The following is an 18,511-nucleotide window of genomic DNA, read 5'->3' as shown; positions in this document are numbered from 1 at the left end:
GCATCGTTCCGCGGTTCTGCTTCGAGATGATTTTCGAGCGCGGTTCGTAGCCGAGGTGGACGTGAGCGACGGACGTGTGGAAATTTTCTACGGTGACGTTTCGATCACGGTCAAAAAAGCTTCGAGCGCGACAGAATATTATAGCATTTATACCGGTGACCGTATCTAAATCGCCCGGCCCTCGAATCGAGCTCCGACTACCGGCGGGTTACTCGATTTCCGTAAGTTTTCGAATCCGCAACGATCGCGCAACACCGTACGGCAGTACAAGCTCGGCACGACCTATATAATTTGTAATTGCCAACGGACCGACCGAGATAAAACACACACGCGCATACCTGTATTGCACACGTGTGTCGGACGATGTCGATGAACCGAGATAAACGGACGTGCGGCGGTAAAAAAAAATGAAAAAAGAAAACGGGCGCGGAGAGAAATCGAAACGACGGATAGCGATTTATGGTGTGCGCATCGTACGCGTTCCCGTACCGCACACCAGCTATCGGTGGTATAATTTTTTTATTCGTTTTATCGGAATCCGTTTGCACGCAATCGTACGTAATGATCGCAGTCGGAATATAACCGTTTAACTTCGGTTTTCTAGTCCGTTCGCTCGATAAATAATAATAATCTGTCCGAGCCGCAAACGATCGCAGTCGTACGAATACGCCTATACGCGCGCCCGTTTTTTTTCTTTTTCAGGGGTTTATCGGCTTAGGCTCATTGTGTCGACGGACGTAGACGCATTTTCTAATGCGCTTGCATTACAAACCGTCTACGATTGAATAAACGGTATTTTTATTTTTAAAAATAATATTAAGTATCTCAAAATAATATACAATCATTTTATATTCAAATGTACGGGGGTTTTTTTTTTTTTTAGGGTTATTTTTATACTTTTGGTATATCTAAGAGGGGCGTTTTTTTCCCCGGTAGAAATTTCTGACCGATTCGTGCGCGCCGACGACTGCACGACAACGAGAAACCGCGTGTTTATTGCAAAAAAAAAACGTTCATTGTTACAAATATTTTTAGAAAAAAAAACCACTTATACAATAGAAATAAAAATAAATTAAAACAAAAGCCTAACGGAACGATATACAATATATATAGATTAAATAGAACGGTCTTTGCGGGATCGTCGTGGAACGACCATTGGTCCGAGGAAATCACTTGTGTTCATCCGTACGGTATTGTGTCGAAAAAATATTTTGGTATATCGTCTCGAAGTGTATACGTAGTCGTGGCGCGCTGTTGTTTTGCATAGATCCTAGTGCGCTCGTCGTACACCATTTATTCGTGCCCGTAACGCTCGATGGCAGCTATCGTTCCGTCCGTTCCGTGGCGCCGTCTGCGGACGCAGAAGCGGTAACAGTGGTATCGGTAGCGGTGGTAACCGTAGCAGTGGTACCGGTGTCGGTGGTAGCCGTACCAGTGGTAGCAGTGGTACCGGTGTCCGAAGTCGTAGTGCCGTTACCGGCTGCGGCGGTCTGGCCCTCGAGTCGGTCGAGCTCGGGCAACCGTTCCTCGACCATCTTCTCCAGCTGCACCTCGTCCAGCAGCGTCTGCACCTTCATCTTGATCGGGTCCTCGAGCGCGTCGACGATCATGTGCCGCAGCAGCGTGGGCAGCGAGTTGACGGCTACCTCGAGCACGTAGCCGAGCGGCTCGCCCCTGTCCATGATGACCGCGACGCGTCCCATCTCGATCTGCAGCCCGTCCAGCACCGGTTTCTCGCGTATGTCCAGCGACTGGTTGACCAGCGCGCGCACCTGCACGTGGTCCACCGTGAAATTGGACACGCCCGACTGCGCGAACGCGGACGCCAGCTGCAGCCGGTACTGCCACTTGAGCGTGCCGTTGACCGCGCCGGTGATGACGTGCACGGCTATCTGGAGCACGGGGCCGCGCACCTGCAGCCCGATGTCGCCCACGCGCCGGAAGTCGGACAGACCGCGCACCGTCAGGTCCCTGACTGTGAAGTTCAGCGGGCCCTCGCTGATCGTGCGGTCGGCCACGTGGTACGGGTCGTAGCCCATTCGGCGCACGTACGCCCGGCCCTCGGCCACCGCCAGGTCGGGCACCGGCACCGACAGCTTGGGCAGCTTGCTGGTGATCGCCTTCACCTGCGCGTTCACGTCCGCCCGCAGGTTCGTGTTCACCTCGGTCACGATGAACGGTTTGATGCCCTCGAACATGACCGAGCCCACCGAGCTCAGGATGCCCTGGAACAGCGACGCGGTGAAGCCCAGGTTCTTGAAGTCCAGCTCGCAGTCCTTGAACCGCATGTCCATGTCCGTCTCCGTGGCCTGCAGGTTGCCGTCCTCGTCCGGTTCGAGCGCGGCCGCCGCCTCCGCGTCCACGTCCATCAGCGTCACGTTAAACGGGCCCGCGGCCGGCCGCCCGAACCACGACCTCAGCGTGTAGTTGCCCAGCACGTACATCCGTTTGATTTTCAGCAGCACGTACACCTGCGAACACGTTTCAATACGGTCGTCATCATCGTCATCGTACGTTACGCCGTAGCGCACCTGTTGCGTGGTCTAGCGTGGTCAGCCGCACGTACGATGGTCCGGGGGGGGGGATAAAGGGGCACGCGGATTATTATTATTTTATGTTCGTGTTGTGCGTGTGTTTACTACGTATCGTACGAGGCGTCGTGAGGGCAGCTATCCCGTCCCACCCCCGTTAAGTCGATTTTACCACCCTCTCTCGCACCTCGGCCGTCCAGCGCCCACGCCCATTTTAATCCTCTCGACACACGCCTTTAGTCGCGTACAGTAAACGCGGCACAACTTCTTATTAACGACCGGCGTGAGCGTGCGCCGCAATATATTTTACGGTTGAACGCAGGGTCGGATTTAGGAATACGGGGGCCCTGGATCCATCCTTGGAAGTAGATTTTATTTTGATTGCACATATTTGATAATCAAAATTCCAAATATTCAGAATTTTGGCTAGGAAAAAACAATGGTTTGTTGAGATGAAACAATAAAGGTAGTCAATTTATTTAAATTTATACCTGTAAGTTCGCTACTAATTTTTATGCATTTATAAAATATAAATATATTATTAGTTATTAAATATTAAAAATAACATTAATTTTAGAAATTGATGACAATATCAATGGTTGAACATTTTTATGCAAGTTGTGATTTAAATCTATTTTGCAAATGTTATATTGTGTTTTATACTTGGATGCAAAAAAACCACATTTAGTGGAGGTCCGGAGCCCGGGCCCCCTGGGCTCCCCATTAAAACCAGCCCTGGTTGAACGTGATCAGCACCCGTTTTCCGACGCGACTCGGTTTTTTTCTTTTTTTTTCCCGATTGATAAAAACTCTCGTCGCGTCACGACGAGATACGTCTCTGCGGTGTTTCGATTCTCGTTCGTCCCACCGCTGGCTTTTCGAAAACATAGTTCGATTTCGTATCATCTCACTCGATCGCAAGTGGACGATAAAAAACGTCTACCGCGTCGACTCGACCATTCACCACCCCGAACTGATATCTTAATGTTTAAGATTTAATACTCTTTAAAATATCGTGAATATTTTAATCCGTCGTCGATTAAAAAAAAAATCGGTCACGTACATGTTAAAACACAAAGGTACCGCGCGCATATAAATGTTTTTTAAATTTATTTATAAACACCACTCGTTAGTATTATTGACGAAACTTATTACCGTATTTTTTATGGGCATTTGTAAGTTATTGCGACAGTGGCTAGCTGTACGGTGTACCTAATATTATTTGTTTTGCGCGCATCGACAACAATATGATAAGAGAACGTAATAAGCGATTTCGTAACGCGCGTTATATCAATATTACTGGGCTCGTATTACGTACACCGCACGCAAACAAATGACCCCCGTGGTACCACACGGTAGGAAATTAATTATTTTATTTTTTTTTTTTAGCATTTATTTGTTATAATAGTTTCAACACGTCGAATCACTTCGTTTTACGAGTTTACAGCTGTACTTATTTAGACACGGTGGGTTTTAATTTTAAACATAAACAAATATCGACTTGTAGTTATTTTGTTGGTCATTGTTAGTTTCTAAAAATATATTTCAGCCGTGGTTTTAGTCGTGGATTAATAATGGTTTTATTGTTAATTTTGAAGCGGCCGAGTGCTTTGTAGATGTTTTCGAGTCGATTTTCAATCCAAGTATTTAAATGAAGTTTAAACACGTACTGCATGCATTTCAGCGGACTGCAAACTGTTTCGTTGCGAAACCGAAAGTTAATACAGAAACTATACGATGTAACGCAATGTCCACGAGTTGAGCAAAGCCGCGGTTCTCTTACAAACGTAATCACGTTTCGAAGTATAAATTATTGTATGTGATAAAATATTTACTTTATCGTGAAGAACCGCGCACTTGACCAATGTTTACCGTAATATTTTCCACGTAGACCGTTGTGGTCTTGTACATTGTACGGGTACAAAGATCGTGATCGAGCGATTCATTGCGGTGACCGATCGGTGCGTAGAGTTATATGCACAGATTTTATGACATTGCGGGACGTAGCGGTAGAGCCTTATGGCCTAGTAAAAAGGAAAACGCGTGTTTAAGGACATTCGAATGGATTTGAGAAAACGGTCGTAGTTTCACGTGGTAGAACATTTTCGGTCACTAGGTGAAGGGTTTTGGAATCCTGCCGTATAGATTAAATGTACTTCTAGGCACGAAATGGTCGTAAATGTATGATGCACATCATGTTCGTACACACGTCCTGCGCATTGTCATGACTATCTGATCACATGTGCGTGTTGGATAAACAAAGATTTTGGTAGTGTTGTTACTTAAAATACTGTTTAGTGAAATCATCGTTGTAATATATTGTTATCATTTGTACTATTAGTATTCGATCAAATATAGATTATGGCCGCAGACAAAACCATTTCGTTGTACATAATCGACCTATGATTTCGACGAATACAAGATTAGCATCTCCGAACATCTTATATACGAAGTTCCAAGGAACAATACCATTAATTTTGATATTTTTAACGATTTCAAGACGACTTTTTAGTGCTATAATTTTTTTTATGACTGTCGAATTCCTTATGAAATATTTAAATTAGAAAAAATAACTTTAAAGGTGCGAAAGCATTAATAATTACCAGAACCAGATTGTTTATAGTAATTTTTTTTTTTTTTTGTTTCCGAACAAATATTTTGTATGAGGACTTTTTCAAATCAATCGAATGTCCGTTTGTTTGTCAAATACGACATATGTGAAGTATTCACGTTAACAGCTATTAAATACAATTTGAAGGTCTACCAGTTATTTGTGATTATCCGGTGAACCATTCGAACTTTATTTGGCAACGTGTGTATAGTTATGGTTATTAGTTTTTTCCTCTTCAACCGGAATAATTTTGTTCAAAAATGATTCTCACGATTATTATTTCGTTCGTATTCTTAATGTTTTGCTCTTTTTATCAGTGACCTATGCATTTTTGTGCATGATACATTCTAGATCGACCCTTTGAATCCAACATTAAAATATTGTATGCAACAGTCAGAATTTATAGATGCTCGTCGCGTTACCCTGCACGGATCATCCTGTGTTATTAGAGAAAGACATCGTCATCACTTCAACGTAAGTTATTCGTTTAAGTCATAACCTTTAGTTCAGTATATTACAATGTTATATATTATTTTCGTGGTAGTTCGTATACTATTAAACGTGAAGGTGTTGGTGCACATGCACGTAGGGATATCGAGTTAGTATAGATGTAAGTGGATTGAGATAAAGGTTAGCAAGTAGAGAAAGAAATGTGAAAAAGTACGGAGAAGAACAAAATTGTGCCAGCCGACCGGTCGTGTATAGTTTAAATATAATTATTTATACAATCTGTTATACGAATATACGTACAGTGCTATTCATCCTAATATTACATTAAAAAACTTTTCAACTGACCGACGTAACAATTTATTAACAAACGACACGTGTTGATTTAAAATTTAGTAGTATATTGTTGTTTTGTGCGATATGTTAATATTCGATATTTAATAAAAAGTCGATAAAATGGATTAACAAGTGATATCCTTCGTTCAAAAAAAATTATTGAATTTTAGTCTACTAGCAGAAATTTAATTTTCCTTCTGACCTACTCGTTTATTTGGTTGGCTAACAAATTTAAGACACATGTTTAATATCAAATGTTGATCGCACTCGTTGTGCATATATTCTGCTTTTGTGAAAATATTAACGACAAATTCACATTTCATCCATTGATTTATAGCAAATATTTATCATCGATAACATTATATTATTTTTTATTTGTTGTTGGTTGCGTAACACATGGTCGTGTAGTTAGTTTTTCGTAATTCAGTTGTGACAGCAGTGAATTGTTTGTCAGAAGTTGTTCACGGCGATTATTTCAACCAACCCTTTCTACTAATTTATAGCATTTACAGGATAAAAGGAAAATTATCACATGAAAAATGTTCAGCATTAACAAAAAAAGTTGAACAAAAATTAAGTATTGTTTCACGTTGATAATTTTTAAAACGAGCATTTATATTGTTTCGATACGTTGTGTTTACTTGTTTACGTGGTGATACGTTGAAGCTAAACTAAGTAGGCTAATTTAACTATGTTTTTTAAAAATCTATAAATTATTTTTTATGAATTTGCAAAATCTAGTAATTTTTAATTCGCTTGACGCTAATCATTGGTGAAAATGTGAAACTTGGCTACGAGCAATATTCATAGTTAATAGTAAATAATATATTTCTTGTTAAGTTATTGATAAGTGTATGTCTATACTATATGTATGGTTGTAGTGCATATAAATATTATAGTATTTATTTTTTCTGTTAATCCCTGTCCACCTATCCAGTTAATTAAGAATAAATATGTATTGTATTTTAACTAAACACTACACACAAAACTTTTGAGTTTACTGAAAGATATCACACGATTTGTTTACATAGTTTACATTGTTTACACTCGAAATGACATTAGAATTTTTACAATTTATCAATTTAAAAATGTAGATATATTTTTGTATATTACTGTAGTGTATAATATTTTATAAACATTTACCATGTATTAGAATAATAATTAATCTAATACATGGTAAATGTTTAAACAATTATTGTTTAGTTATAAATATATAACTTGTGGTGTAATGATTTTCAATAATGTTTTTACGAGTATTGTGATTGCTTATAACATTAATGACTTGCGGTAAACAATATTATTAAAGCGTTATACGACAAATCATGTCTGATTTTAACGCGGAAATGTTTTATTTAGTGAAAATATTGTTTGGCTCGAAAAGCAACTTAACAGAGTATTAATTTTATTATATTTGAAATAATTAAGTAAGTTTTAGGAAGTCAAGAACTATACAGCAGTTGAAATGTAAGTATTGTTTGCGTGTACATACCTTGAAAATTACTTTTAGAAAACCTTCAGTAGTATGAGAGACCACAAATAATTAAATTGTTTGATTCATAGAATCAACGGCTCTTTATCGAAATAATTTACATGGCCAAACAAATCTGATATTTTTTTTTTTTAAGTGTTATTAATAATCCTTTTACCAGTTTCAAGTGAATATTTATTTTAATTTTCAATTTAGTATGAAAATCATAGAATTGAAAGTACAAACAGGATATAAAGGGTCTATAGTATTATTATTCGTTAGAAATTATCAAGGACGATTAAATTTCTGTCCAGCCGATGATGTGTTTTATTACTTTATTTACTTTAAATGTATAAAAGTAGTGATAGAAAACCATTGAATTCAAGTATCATGTCTTTATATAATTAGATTGACGTAAGTATTTATAATTTATTATAATTAATAATTAGGGCTAGGATTGAAATGCTATAATAAATGATGAAATATGCATTATACAATATACAATTTACAATTACCGGGTCAACAACGTTTAATAGTTTCCTAGAAATATTTGAAAACGAACTTCATAAGTCACTCAAAATGATTAAGTCGACAAGTTAGAAGTTTTAAATCACTGCTATTTCCAGAGATAAACAGATAAGTCGAATAAGACTAAACCTTCATAAAGAATCACCATTATTAATATTAATCTTAATTGTTTCAGCTTATCCATCATCGATTAGGTTACTAAAAATAATTTTCGTCGACATTCATTGAATTAATTAATTAGTTTTTAATCAACAAGGGTTTTATTACAATATAATGATAATAAAAGTGGTATCATTTTTTTAATAAACGTTGTTTGAATATTACTGGAAGAAAGTGAAATGTGTGCAAGCCACATGTAAAGTTCTGGACGAGGTTTATGTAAGACCGGGAAGGCGATTTAATCACTTGAACCCCCTTCAGTTGCACACATAAAATTATAATTATAGGTTAAATAAAAAGGAAAAAAAAGAAAAAAATTAGCAGGAGACGATGTACTTACTTGCATCTTTTTCAAGTCCACGTTGACGCGTTCCACTTTGAACTTGGACAGTCCGTGTACGGTCATGTTCACGAACGTCATGTCAGCCACACCGAAGTTCTTGTTCATGGGTGGTATCTTCAGCGGGTCGGGAATCGGAGCACCGGGAAAGCCCTCGGGATCACGTCGCTGATAGTGTCTCAGGATTTTTCTAATCTGTTCGCTCAGCTTATCCTTGATCACTTCAGCGGGCATCCCTTTGTTGGCTATGGTTGTGACATCATTGGTGGTGCTTTCAACCATGATACCTTCCATCGTAGTGGTGATTTCGACCATGGTCTCTTCCGTCCCAGTGGTGCTTTCGATCGTGGTCTCTTCCGTCCTGTCAGTGTTTTCAACCGTGGTCTCTTCCATCCTGTCAGTGTTTTCGATCGTGGTTTCTTCCGTCCAGGTGGTGCTTTCGACCGTGATCTCTTCCGTCCAGGTGGTGTTTTCGACCGTGATCTCATTCATACTGGTAGTGCTTTCGACCGTGGTCTCTGCTGCTGTGCCGGTGGTAACCTCAACCGTGGTCTCTTTCGGTGCGGTTATGCTTTCATCCTGATCATCTGCAGTTACCGGCAAGGCGACTATAACCAAAAGGAATCAAAATCAGTCCGACTATACGCAAATATTGTAAGGATAAAAAAGACGTCCGATCCAAAACGGGTTTGCGGGAAATTAGAAAAATTCGCGGTGTAAAAGAGAATAATTAATAGGCTTGTTTGACACGACATGAAGTCGATTACACGTCAACCGTTTTCTTCAGAAATTTTCCACCTAAAACAGGCAGTTTACTTATTATATATATAAATTATTGTACGTGCGGTCGCGTACTGTGCTCTCGTTTCTTCTCGCGACTTTTAAATTTTACCGCTTTTGGATACGAAAATATTATGTTCAATCAATAAGAGATCGCAATCGAGCGTTTTATGGTGTATTATTTATGTTAACAGATATGGACGTCTAGTTCAAGAGAACTTTTCTGGGTACGAAACTTTATCGGCAAGTCAATCCGAGAAGATATATTTATTCCGGACCGATTTTGTGTACGTCGAGCAATAAACGTGTTATCAGATGCAATCGCAACCCAATGACTCGACCACGCGACGTTATGGCCAGTGATCTTATTACATGTTTTCGTTCTATTCATTGTCAATATAATAAACTATACGTTTACGATAGAAAAGTAATAACATAAAAAACGGGAAGTATAATATTTAGATCTTAATATTTTCTTAACATTTCGGCAGATCGTATAAACAATTAAAAATAAATAAATAAAAGCTTCGTTCGAGTAATAATAGTATGCATGGACGCACAATTTATTTTAATTCATTATGATTAAAATAACTCAACTATTCTCATACCAATCAAAAAGTTCTTTATAAAAAAATAGTTAAATAGTATATAATTTGTCATTTTATTTATACAGATATTACTTATGTACTCAATTGCATTTGTGTGGTTAATATAGTCATTGTATTTCAATTACGAAAATATATACACGCTCTTGGTAAATTTCAATTGAAGATTATTGTGAAACGTATACAATATTTAGGAGTTATACAATTAAGAATGTCATAATAAAAATTTAATTTAAAGCCTTGGTAATCGTTTCAATCATAAATATGTTACATTAGAATTGGTGTTTTAATATTACGTCGGTGGTCGTATTGTTTTGAAATATTCAAGAGAATAATTTATTACATTTTTAGAAATTAATAAAAGTTTTTAAATGTAGAATTTTTCGAGAAACAATTTAATGTTTTTCTGTTGATAAGTTATGTTATTTGGAAAAATTAAATTATGAATTAGTTTTATTTAAGCGAACATCTGTTTTCTTCAATCTTTTCATAATTCACATTATAATATGAGATTATCTCATTTTATAGTTTTATTTTATATTGCAATATATAATATAATCGGATATTTAAAATGCATCATTGTCGTTGATATATTAGTAATTTAATTATATACTAATATTGTAATAATAACGGATATAATAATATCATCATAATAGTAAGGAATATATATATATATAAATAAGAAATATCGTTTTAGTTTTGAAATTAATGCAAGATCAGATTTACAAAGCTGACACATTTCACAATCTAATAATTCGTTATTGGTTGGAAAATGGCTTATCGATAAGTATATTGACATCTCAAATAGCTCTTGAGTAACTGCTTTTTCAATTAAATCGAACCCATAACGATAATATCACACAAGAAACACAAATTCATTAATTTCATACTTTCATAAAACAAAACAAATTATTGACTGCAGTTTTTGAAAGTTTGAAATAGAAATTACTCATTATGTTGTAAGAACTTTTTAAAACCTTAGTAAATCACTGGTTTTATAGTTTTATTTTACTTTAATAATCTAAACCATATGAGAAAAATTCCCTAGTTTTATAATAATTATTTCTTTGCTGTGAACACCAATCTATATAATAAAATAATATAATATATAATAAAAAATAATTTCCTCGAATCGGAAACTAGATATAAAAACATACGTTTTAATTTTCTTGGTACTATTTCTTATTATAAATAAGCATTTAACATAACAAATGATACAAAAAAAAAAAAAAAAAAAAATTGACTACGTCTGTTTTTTTTAAACCGTTCATACATCTTAAATCAAAGTCAAATAGATTGCTTTCATAAATGTTATTTTTATTTTATTTGAAGAACGATTTCCAACTACTTCATAATATATAACATATATTATATATTTTTCTAACTACGATTTAAGAAATTTAAAATGAATGTTATTTTAAACGAGAATTGCGGTTTTGTTGATATTTATGTTTCGATACAACTTAATACGTTTTATATCATATCATAGTTTGAATATATAAAATGTATTTATTACGGGAAGTATTTCATGTATCTCTAACAATTGTTTTAAGGAAAATAATATAAAAAGTACAATATTTATTTATATTATTACGACTTTTTTATTGATCCGAATCGTTTTTGCGAGTTCGATGATTCATTATAATATTGATTTTAAATGTCCAAAACAAATACGATTATATGTAACCGTCCCAGTCACCTATACATAAAACTCGAACCATCTTGTACCACGTATGTCTAATGATACGTAACTTACCCGTTGCTTATATTGTGTTCGACGCGTAATGACGTGACGAAGGACAAACTTTAAGTATTTGTGTTTCGTCCAACATATGCATGTCACCGGATAAAATTTTTATTTGTTATACTGAGATAGCGATTGGGTAGAATTGATGGTTCAAAAGTTACCTTTCGATCGATAGAAGTCTCATGTTAACGGAACTTTGAGGATTGTTTTTGAAATTAAAATTTTTTTTAATCACATTAGAAAGCACAATACTGACATTTATGACGCACGAGTTTGATGCACAAAATTAGTTTTGGTTATATTGTTGTGTTTAATAAAAATAACAAAAAATAATAGGGTTAGAGAATTTATTTTTTCAACTTTCAATTCTTATTCATTTAATTATTTGATTTTAATCATTATTTATGCTACATTCTGACTATATTATAATTTTTTTTACCCAACCATAAGTTTTTTTTAATCTTTTAAAATTTGAAAATAATTTAATTTACAGGTTTATTTATTACTGTTTAAAATGTTAAAATACTTCCGACATCGAACCACTCAATACGACTTGCATATCCCTTAAAATCTGTATCCGACTATATTTCATAAATTGGATTCGCGGTGATAAGATGTTTTTTTTTTTCAAAGAAAAATTTTTTTAGTTTCATTTATATATTATATTATTATACTTGGATCATTCGTAACTAGAGACCTTGCACGTGTCTCGTATAGCCTATAATATATTATTATTGGACCGTAAAAAATCTTACGAAATACTTAAAAACAAATTTACACGTCCGTAATGGTGAATAGCACAAATAAATCGTTATAGAATACGTTTTCCGAGAAGCTTGAACGCAGTGGAAAATTATTCATTTTTCCATGCGCACAATAACCAACAAAAAAATACAATAGAGTCTTAATATGAACATTAATGAACAAATTTACGACCGATTAAAATGACTTTAGTTGTAACACACTGTGAAAGGTATATTTTAACATTGTTATAGATCACAAGCCACATACGATTTACGAATAACATCGCCAATAAAGGTACGGTTTCCTAGACGCGACCGGTCGCCGAGACAGGTCGCTGCGACAGTCGCCGTCCGACTGTTAATATGTAATTCCTATTATCTGGTTTCCAACGCACGACTGTTGTCGCGCGACTGAACTTTATCGTGGCGACCGGCGACACTACCGGTCCGAGAGCAGTGTATTGCGACCGATGCGCGCGACCGTCGATTTTTTTTAGTCACAAACCAACTTTTGGGTAGTGAATTTCGATCATTTTTGATAGTGAATTTGATAGTTTTTTTTACGTCACCGGAGACTGGTCTCGGCGACCAGTCGCGCCTGGGAAACCAGCACGCGCCAACGACAGGTTATAGCGACCGATCGCGGCGACCTGTCTCGGCGACCGGTCGCGTCTAGGAAACCGTACCTTAAGCGTATAAATTGTTCAAGGGAATATTGTGTACGAAATGCATCCGTACTAAAAAATAAGTTTAGCCATGTTAAATTGTTGATCGGAATATTCATCGATGGCACAGCGCATAAGTGTTGTGAGTGATGTTTTTGTAATTTTACAGGAGAACGATTTTAAAGTTTGTTTTAACATATGAATCCACGCGAAAAAAAAAAGAAAATATATATTACAAAAACAATCTAAATTTGTTATTTACAACAGTGGTTCCCAAACTTTTGCGACCACGGATATATTTCAGATAAATATATTCTTTAGATAAATTATTAATACATTTTTCTAACAAGAGTTTTCAATGACTGATGAACAGGTAATACATTTGTTCAGATAAAAATTCAAACAACAGATTACAAACACGTTGGAAGGTTCACGTTCAATTAATGTGTACCGTTCACGCAATATATATATACCTATGGATTATGTATATATAAATATATAACGTATATTCGTACGGTCATAACAGTCAATTTTATGCACTTCGTATACGACTTTATCAATTTTTTTCTAATTTTTTAACACTTATAAGCTTAATATATTTACTTATTGATTATTTGCTATCCTTTACTATAATAGTTATGAATCGGTATTAAATTGTTATTCTAACACTATTATTTACTACTTACGTTTGGTTACAACTTTAATATCAAACCTAACAAGAGCTGGTATAGTTTTATGTCTTTTGTATGGTTTATCGAAGTACTTTCATTCAATTAAATTTAATTCATTGATACATATGAATTTCAGTAGAATTCAATTTAAATACTTTAAACAGGAAGCATTAGTTATAGTAGTTATATTATTTTAATAATATTAATGATAAAACTTGTTTTAATATATTATATTAATAACATTTAATTTTTTGGATGTATCAATAATTTTTTTTTTCTTCAGTTATACATAGTCGCGCAGACCTTTGATTAAGTTATTGTATGTAATACATCGTTGTCCGTAGGTCCTTTCATGACCAGCGATTATGACCGATTTTAAATGAAACAATTAGTTAATATGGACTAAAAATTCTCAATGTTTGTTGAAAATGAAATTACTTCAGGGCTGTACAGTTTTAGTGACGGAAACTCGATAAATTTCGAAAAACTTATAAAAATAAAACGAGAATCGAGTAAACGGAATAACGTATTCGAAAAAATAACAATCGGTTAAGATGGACTTGGATCTCACGAGAACAATAAACGGCGAAGGAAATGATTGAAAACAACACAACCGGTGTAATATAATAAGTGCGTTTTGATCGACGACGACTAATAGTCGAACGGCTACGTAGATACCGAGTACCAGTCATTAATTACGGCAATACTACATATTGCGTATTACAATATGTGCCGTAGACACAGCGTGCGAATATATGAACCTAAATATATTCATTATATGTACACAATGTATGCATTTGCAGAGTAATGACGGTCAGATTTATGTGTGCGCAAGTGAACGGGTGTGTGCGTGTGCAGTTCTAAGATTAAGGAAACGGTTATTATACACGCGCGGGCGGAAAATACAATTTGCAAATGGAAATCGGTTGCAATGCACACGTCCGCCGCAATGATAAACACTGTCATAATATTTCGATCGTAAAAGCTTCATGCGAGTGCACACACTCTGCGAACGTTAATAGGCGGTGTGGTTAGGGTAGACTCAAGGGACCTTTTGCCTCATCGATATTTCTCGAAGCTCCAGAAAGCTACGAAAACCATTTGCGTGTAATGCTGTACAACTAGTCTTTCCTTGGTTGGTGTCTGTTTATAAATTTACTAAGGTAAGGTTACAAAAGTTCCCAAAAAAAAAAAAAAAAAAAACTTGAAGTTTATGATTTAGCGAGATTACCTATTGTTGATTATTATTTTAAATACATATTGTTTCTAAGTATCTAATACATGTTGTACAGTTATCTCATGTGTCTAAGTTTTTTAGACATTTTATTGGGGAGTTCTCCAAAAATTATATTATGTAAATTAAAAAAAAAAAAAAGTAACTACCTGTATTGAGTGCAATAAATGTTGTTTGACTCCCCGGGCACGCCCAGGAATTTTTTAGGGAGGAAGGCTTAGAGAAATATAGCTCCCATATTTTTCGAGTGGATTTTTATTCCCTCCCCTCCAGCCCATAAAGTCGGATACGCCACCGCGTGGAATACAAGGTTTTACGGAACAAATAAAATTTTATTGTTTTGACTTTGTTCGAAACAATAATTTTTTCCGGTCTTTCATAGGAATATATTAACTGCGGGCGTTTTATTGTTCTGTTCCGAAGATGTTTGTCAAATCGAATGATTATTTTATTAATTTCTGTGCAACGGTACACTTGAACCGTTTCGATACACATCAGCAGCAGTGCGAGCGGAACAGGTGAAATAAAGTCTATAGAAAACAGCGCCGTCGCGACGGCCGTGTTACGGAATTTCATGGCGGAGAGGCATCGTGCTCGTCGGAGCTCCAATACCTTATTTACATTCAGCCATCGCCGCTGTTCCTCGCGCTGCTGTATTCAATTCTCAAAATACTTAAAAAACACTTCGAAATACTTCAAAATACTTCAGCGGCGGCGTCGTGGGCAGTGAGCGTTGCCCTGCTAATGTGTGCTGTTATCACTACGCTGTCGGGTTAACCTGCTACTCGCACTGCTCGATTTACCGTTGTTGACGGGCAGCGACAATGCGAGGAGCACGGTCAACGCGAGTGACGTGTTTACACACCGGTGCGGTCCACTTTCATGCCCGTTTCTCTGCTACAGAAATGGGCTGAACGTAAAACGAGCTCCAAGAGACGCGACGGGGACACCGGGACGAACGCAGCCGAAGGGTTTTCGGCGGGAAAACGTGGCCGACCGACGAACCGAGAGCTATAGATCGGTTTTTTTTTCGGTGCCGTCCGCAAGACTTACCTGTTGAACGGGGCAGCAATGAAGCGCCGCAACACAGGAGCAACGCTATCGCCGCGGTGGTCTTCATGGTTGGCGCGGTGGCACGTGCGCGTTTCGCGAGAGTTACTCGTCGGCAATACGCGGTGGAGTAGCACTTGGTCGGAGAACGAAGGAAAAACAAACGTCACAACATTGTTGCGTTATCCGTCGGACGCTGATTGCAGATATGCGTGCGCGCGCGCCCGGTCGACTGAATAAGACTGCCGCGGTTCCGGTGCACTATGCCGCCGTGCGATTAGCACGGCCTATCGCCCTATTGACCTGGCCCCGCGCCGATGTGTGACGTGTTCGCGTCGATCCGGTCCGAGCGCTGTTCGCGCAACAACACGACCGTTGCCTACTGACGAGCGCGCGCAGAGTCGCGTTTAACGGGTGGGTGGATGGGTGGGAGGGGCAGTTGCCCCGGGGGGCGGCAAATTTTCGAGCATTAACGTAAAATAAAAAATTTATAATTATCATTTTTCTTGTACGAATGTATAACTATAGCGCATACTATTTCGATTACATATATTGTTTTTTGTTTTCAACTGTAATCTTCTCAAGGGCGGCATATTTTAATTTACCCCGGGGCGGCTACATAGCTTAACGCGCGGCACACCCACCGAACCCGTCGTCGATTCGAATATTTTGTTTCCGTCCGGCGACGCGCGTTCGTTATCGTGCATCGTAGATCCAACAACGATGAGCGTCCCCAGACATTTTTTTAAGGGGGGGGGGGCAAAATTAATTAAGATTTTTTATACATTTTTTTTTTTTTCCCTCGAGTATAAAATGTACGATGAGATAAAATAATCCAATCGTTATTATACATTTTTTCTATGTGTTATATTAAATTAATCTATGTTTACTAAATTGGCACGTTACAGATAATGATTTGGAAAAAAAAAAAATTTAATTTTAGGGGGGGGAAAGTGCCTCCCACCCTCCCCTTGGGGGAAGTCCATGGCAACAGCGTTGATCAATCCCGAAAACATTGAAACGACGACGACAATAACGATGTTTACGAGTAACACGCGTGGTACGGCGTATCCAGGATTTTATTTTGACGGGCGGGGTTGGAGGAAGGCCGATAAGCGATAAGTATCACTGTTGTTCATGTTTTTCAAACCCTACTACGTTTCGCAACATGTAATAATGCGCATTATGATGATAACCGTGACGTTTTTTGCGTACTTTGATTTCAATAATAATTCGAGTCCGAACAGAATTCCGCAGTTAAATATTTCCACGTGCCCGTTTGTAAAACAAATTTGACAATATTCGACGGACTATAATATAATGGGATATGAAATGCAGGATAATTAATTTAAAATGCGGACGATATATAAATAATAATTATTATAATATGCTCATTGACGCTCATTAAGGGCAATGGAATGCTCATATTATACTATTAGAATTAATTGAACTAAAAAATAAATTATGTATTGTATTATTCATTTGATAAAACGAGTTACCTATAATTCTAAATATGAAAAACAATATTTATTATTCCAAATAATAAAACAATTGTATTGATATATATATATATATATATATATATATATATATATATATATAACTTTGATATAATATTGTAAATTAAACGTGCAAGTGTAAAAAAAAAATGTTAAGATTTAAAATGTAAACATAAATGTCGAATTCTCGATTCATTATTCAATAAGAAATATATTGATATCGAAATCGTCAAGGTTATTACGAATCTGAATAATACAGATTTATTTAATTACCATACAACTACAATACTGCGAATGGTATGACTCATAAAAGGTAGTCGTTGACCCGGTGAAAAAGGTGGGAACCAATCAGTTTATATTTTCTAAGATTTTGGGATAACAAATTAAATTACTTTCAAAGATTTCAAATATGAACATCAAAGCAGCATCGTTTGTAGGGTTATCATTTTTAAAATAATAAGACAGTTATATCTTAGGAAAGTATAGAAATTATTTATTAAACCAAGTTGGGATGGATTTTAGGCTCCATGTATGTATCTTAAAACCTAATCAATGTTCGAACACACTAAAAAAAAAAAATAGTATAAGATTTTTAGACATTGAACATGTTTAAAATCTTATCGTTGACATTTTTAAGCATTATATTTTTATAATTGACTCCAACAGTCTTCCCATTTAAAGCGAGGTCTTTCCAGGTAGTACTTTCTTGTCGGATTGTTTATACTTTATGGTCCTTATTATTAAGTATATAATTTATTTCAGTGTTCTAATTAACTTTTTTTTTTTATGTAATATTAAGGCTCTGCGTTAAAAAAGGTTCTGTGTTCTTGATGGTGTCTTTTTCTCTAATCTTCTGTTCGATCATCTTTACGTGATCCAAAAATCTTTTTCAGAATTTTTCTTTTGAAAATATTGAACCTTATTTCACCCGTTTTCCCAAAAGGCCATGTTTCTGAGCTGTACATAGCATCACTGTGTTGTATTAATGACATATATAATATCTATAATTTTAGTTTTTTAATAGAAATTTAATAGAACTTTATAATTTTCCCGAACCTCGGTAGCATTTATTACCCTTTTTTTCTTTGTTTAATAAT

General features: G+C 36.3%; 1 protein-coding gene across 1 annotated transcript; it reads right to left on the bottom strand.

Annotated features, from left to right (window-relative positions):
• Positions 1 to 854: 854 nt before the first annotated feature.
• On the bottom strand, positions 855 to 16,175 carry LOC112693153. Its single transcript, XM_025568089.1, has 3 exons — positions 15,919 to 16,175; positions 8,421 to 9,028; positions 855 to 2,471 (listed from the first exon to the last, which is right to left on the bottom strand). Exons 1-3 carry the CDS (start codon positions 15,983 to 15,985, stop codon positions 1,323 to 1,325), a joined length of 1,824 nt encoding a protein of 607 aa, XP_025423874.1. The 5' UTR covers positions 15,986 to 16,175; the 3' UTR covers positions 855 to 1,322.
• Positions 16,176 to 18,511: the final 2,336 nt, after the last annotated feature.

Source organism: Sipha flava, unplaced genomic scaffold, assembly GCF_003268045.1.
Source record: "Sipha flava isolate LNK unplaced genomic scaffold, YSA_version1 81_pilon_pilon, whole genome shotgun sequence".
Taxonomy (NCBI): Eukaryota; Metazoa; Arthropoda; class Insecta; order Hemiptera; family Aphididae; genus Sipha; species Sipha flava.
This window is presented reverse-complemented; position numbering and strand designations above follow the sequence as displayed.

Bases quoted from the DNA above. Each gene is read 5' to 3' on its own strand.
- LOC112693153 (XM_025568089.1), bottom strand. From the start codon at position 15,985: ATGAAGACCACCGCGGCGATAGCGTTGCTCCTGTGTTGCGGCGCTTCA. The intron at 9,029-15,918 runs GTAAGTCTTGCG...TTTTGGTTATAG, and splicing joins ATTGCTGCCCCGTTCAACAG to TCGCCTTGCCGGTAACTGCA. The intron at 2,472-8,420 runs GTAAGTACATCG...ACGTGTTCGCAG, and splicing joins TGGACTTGAAAAAGATGCAA to GTGTACGTGCTGCTGAAAAT.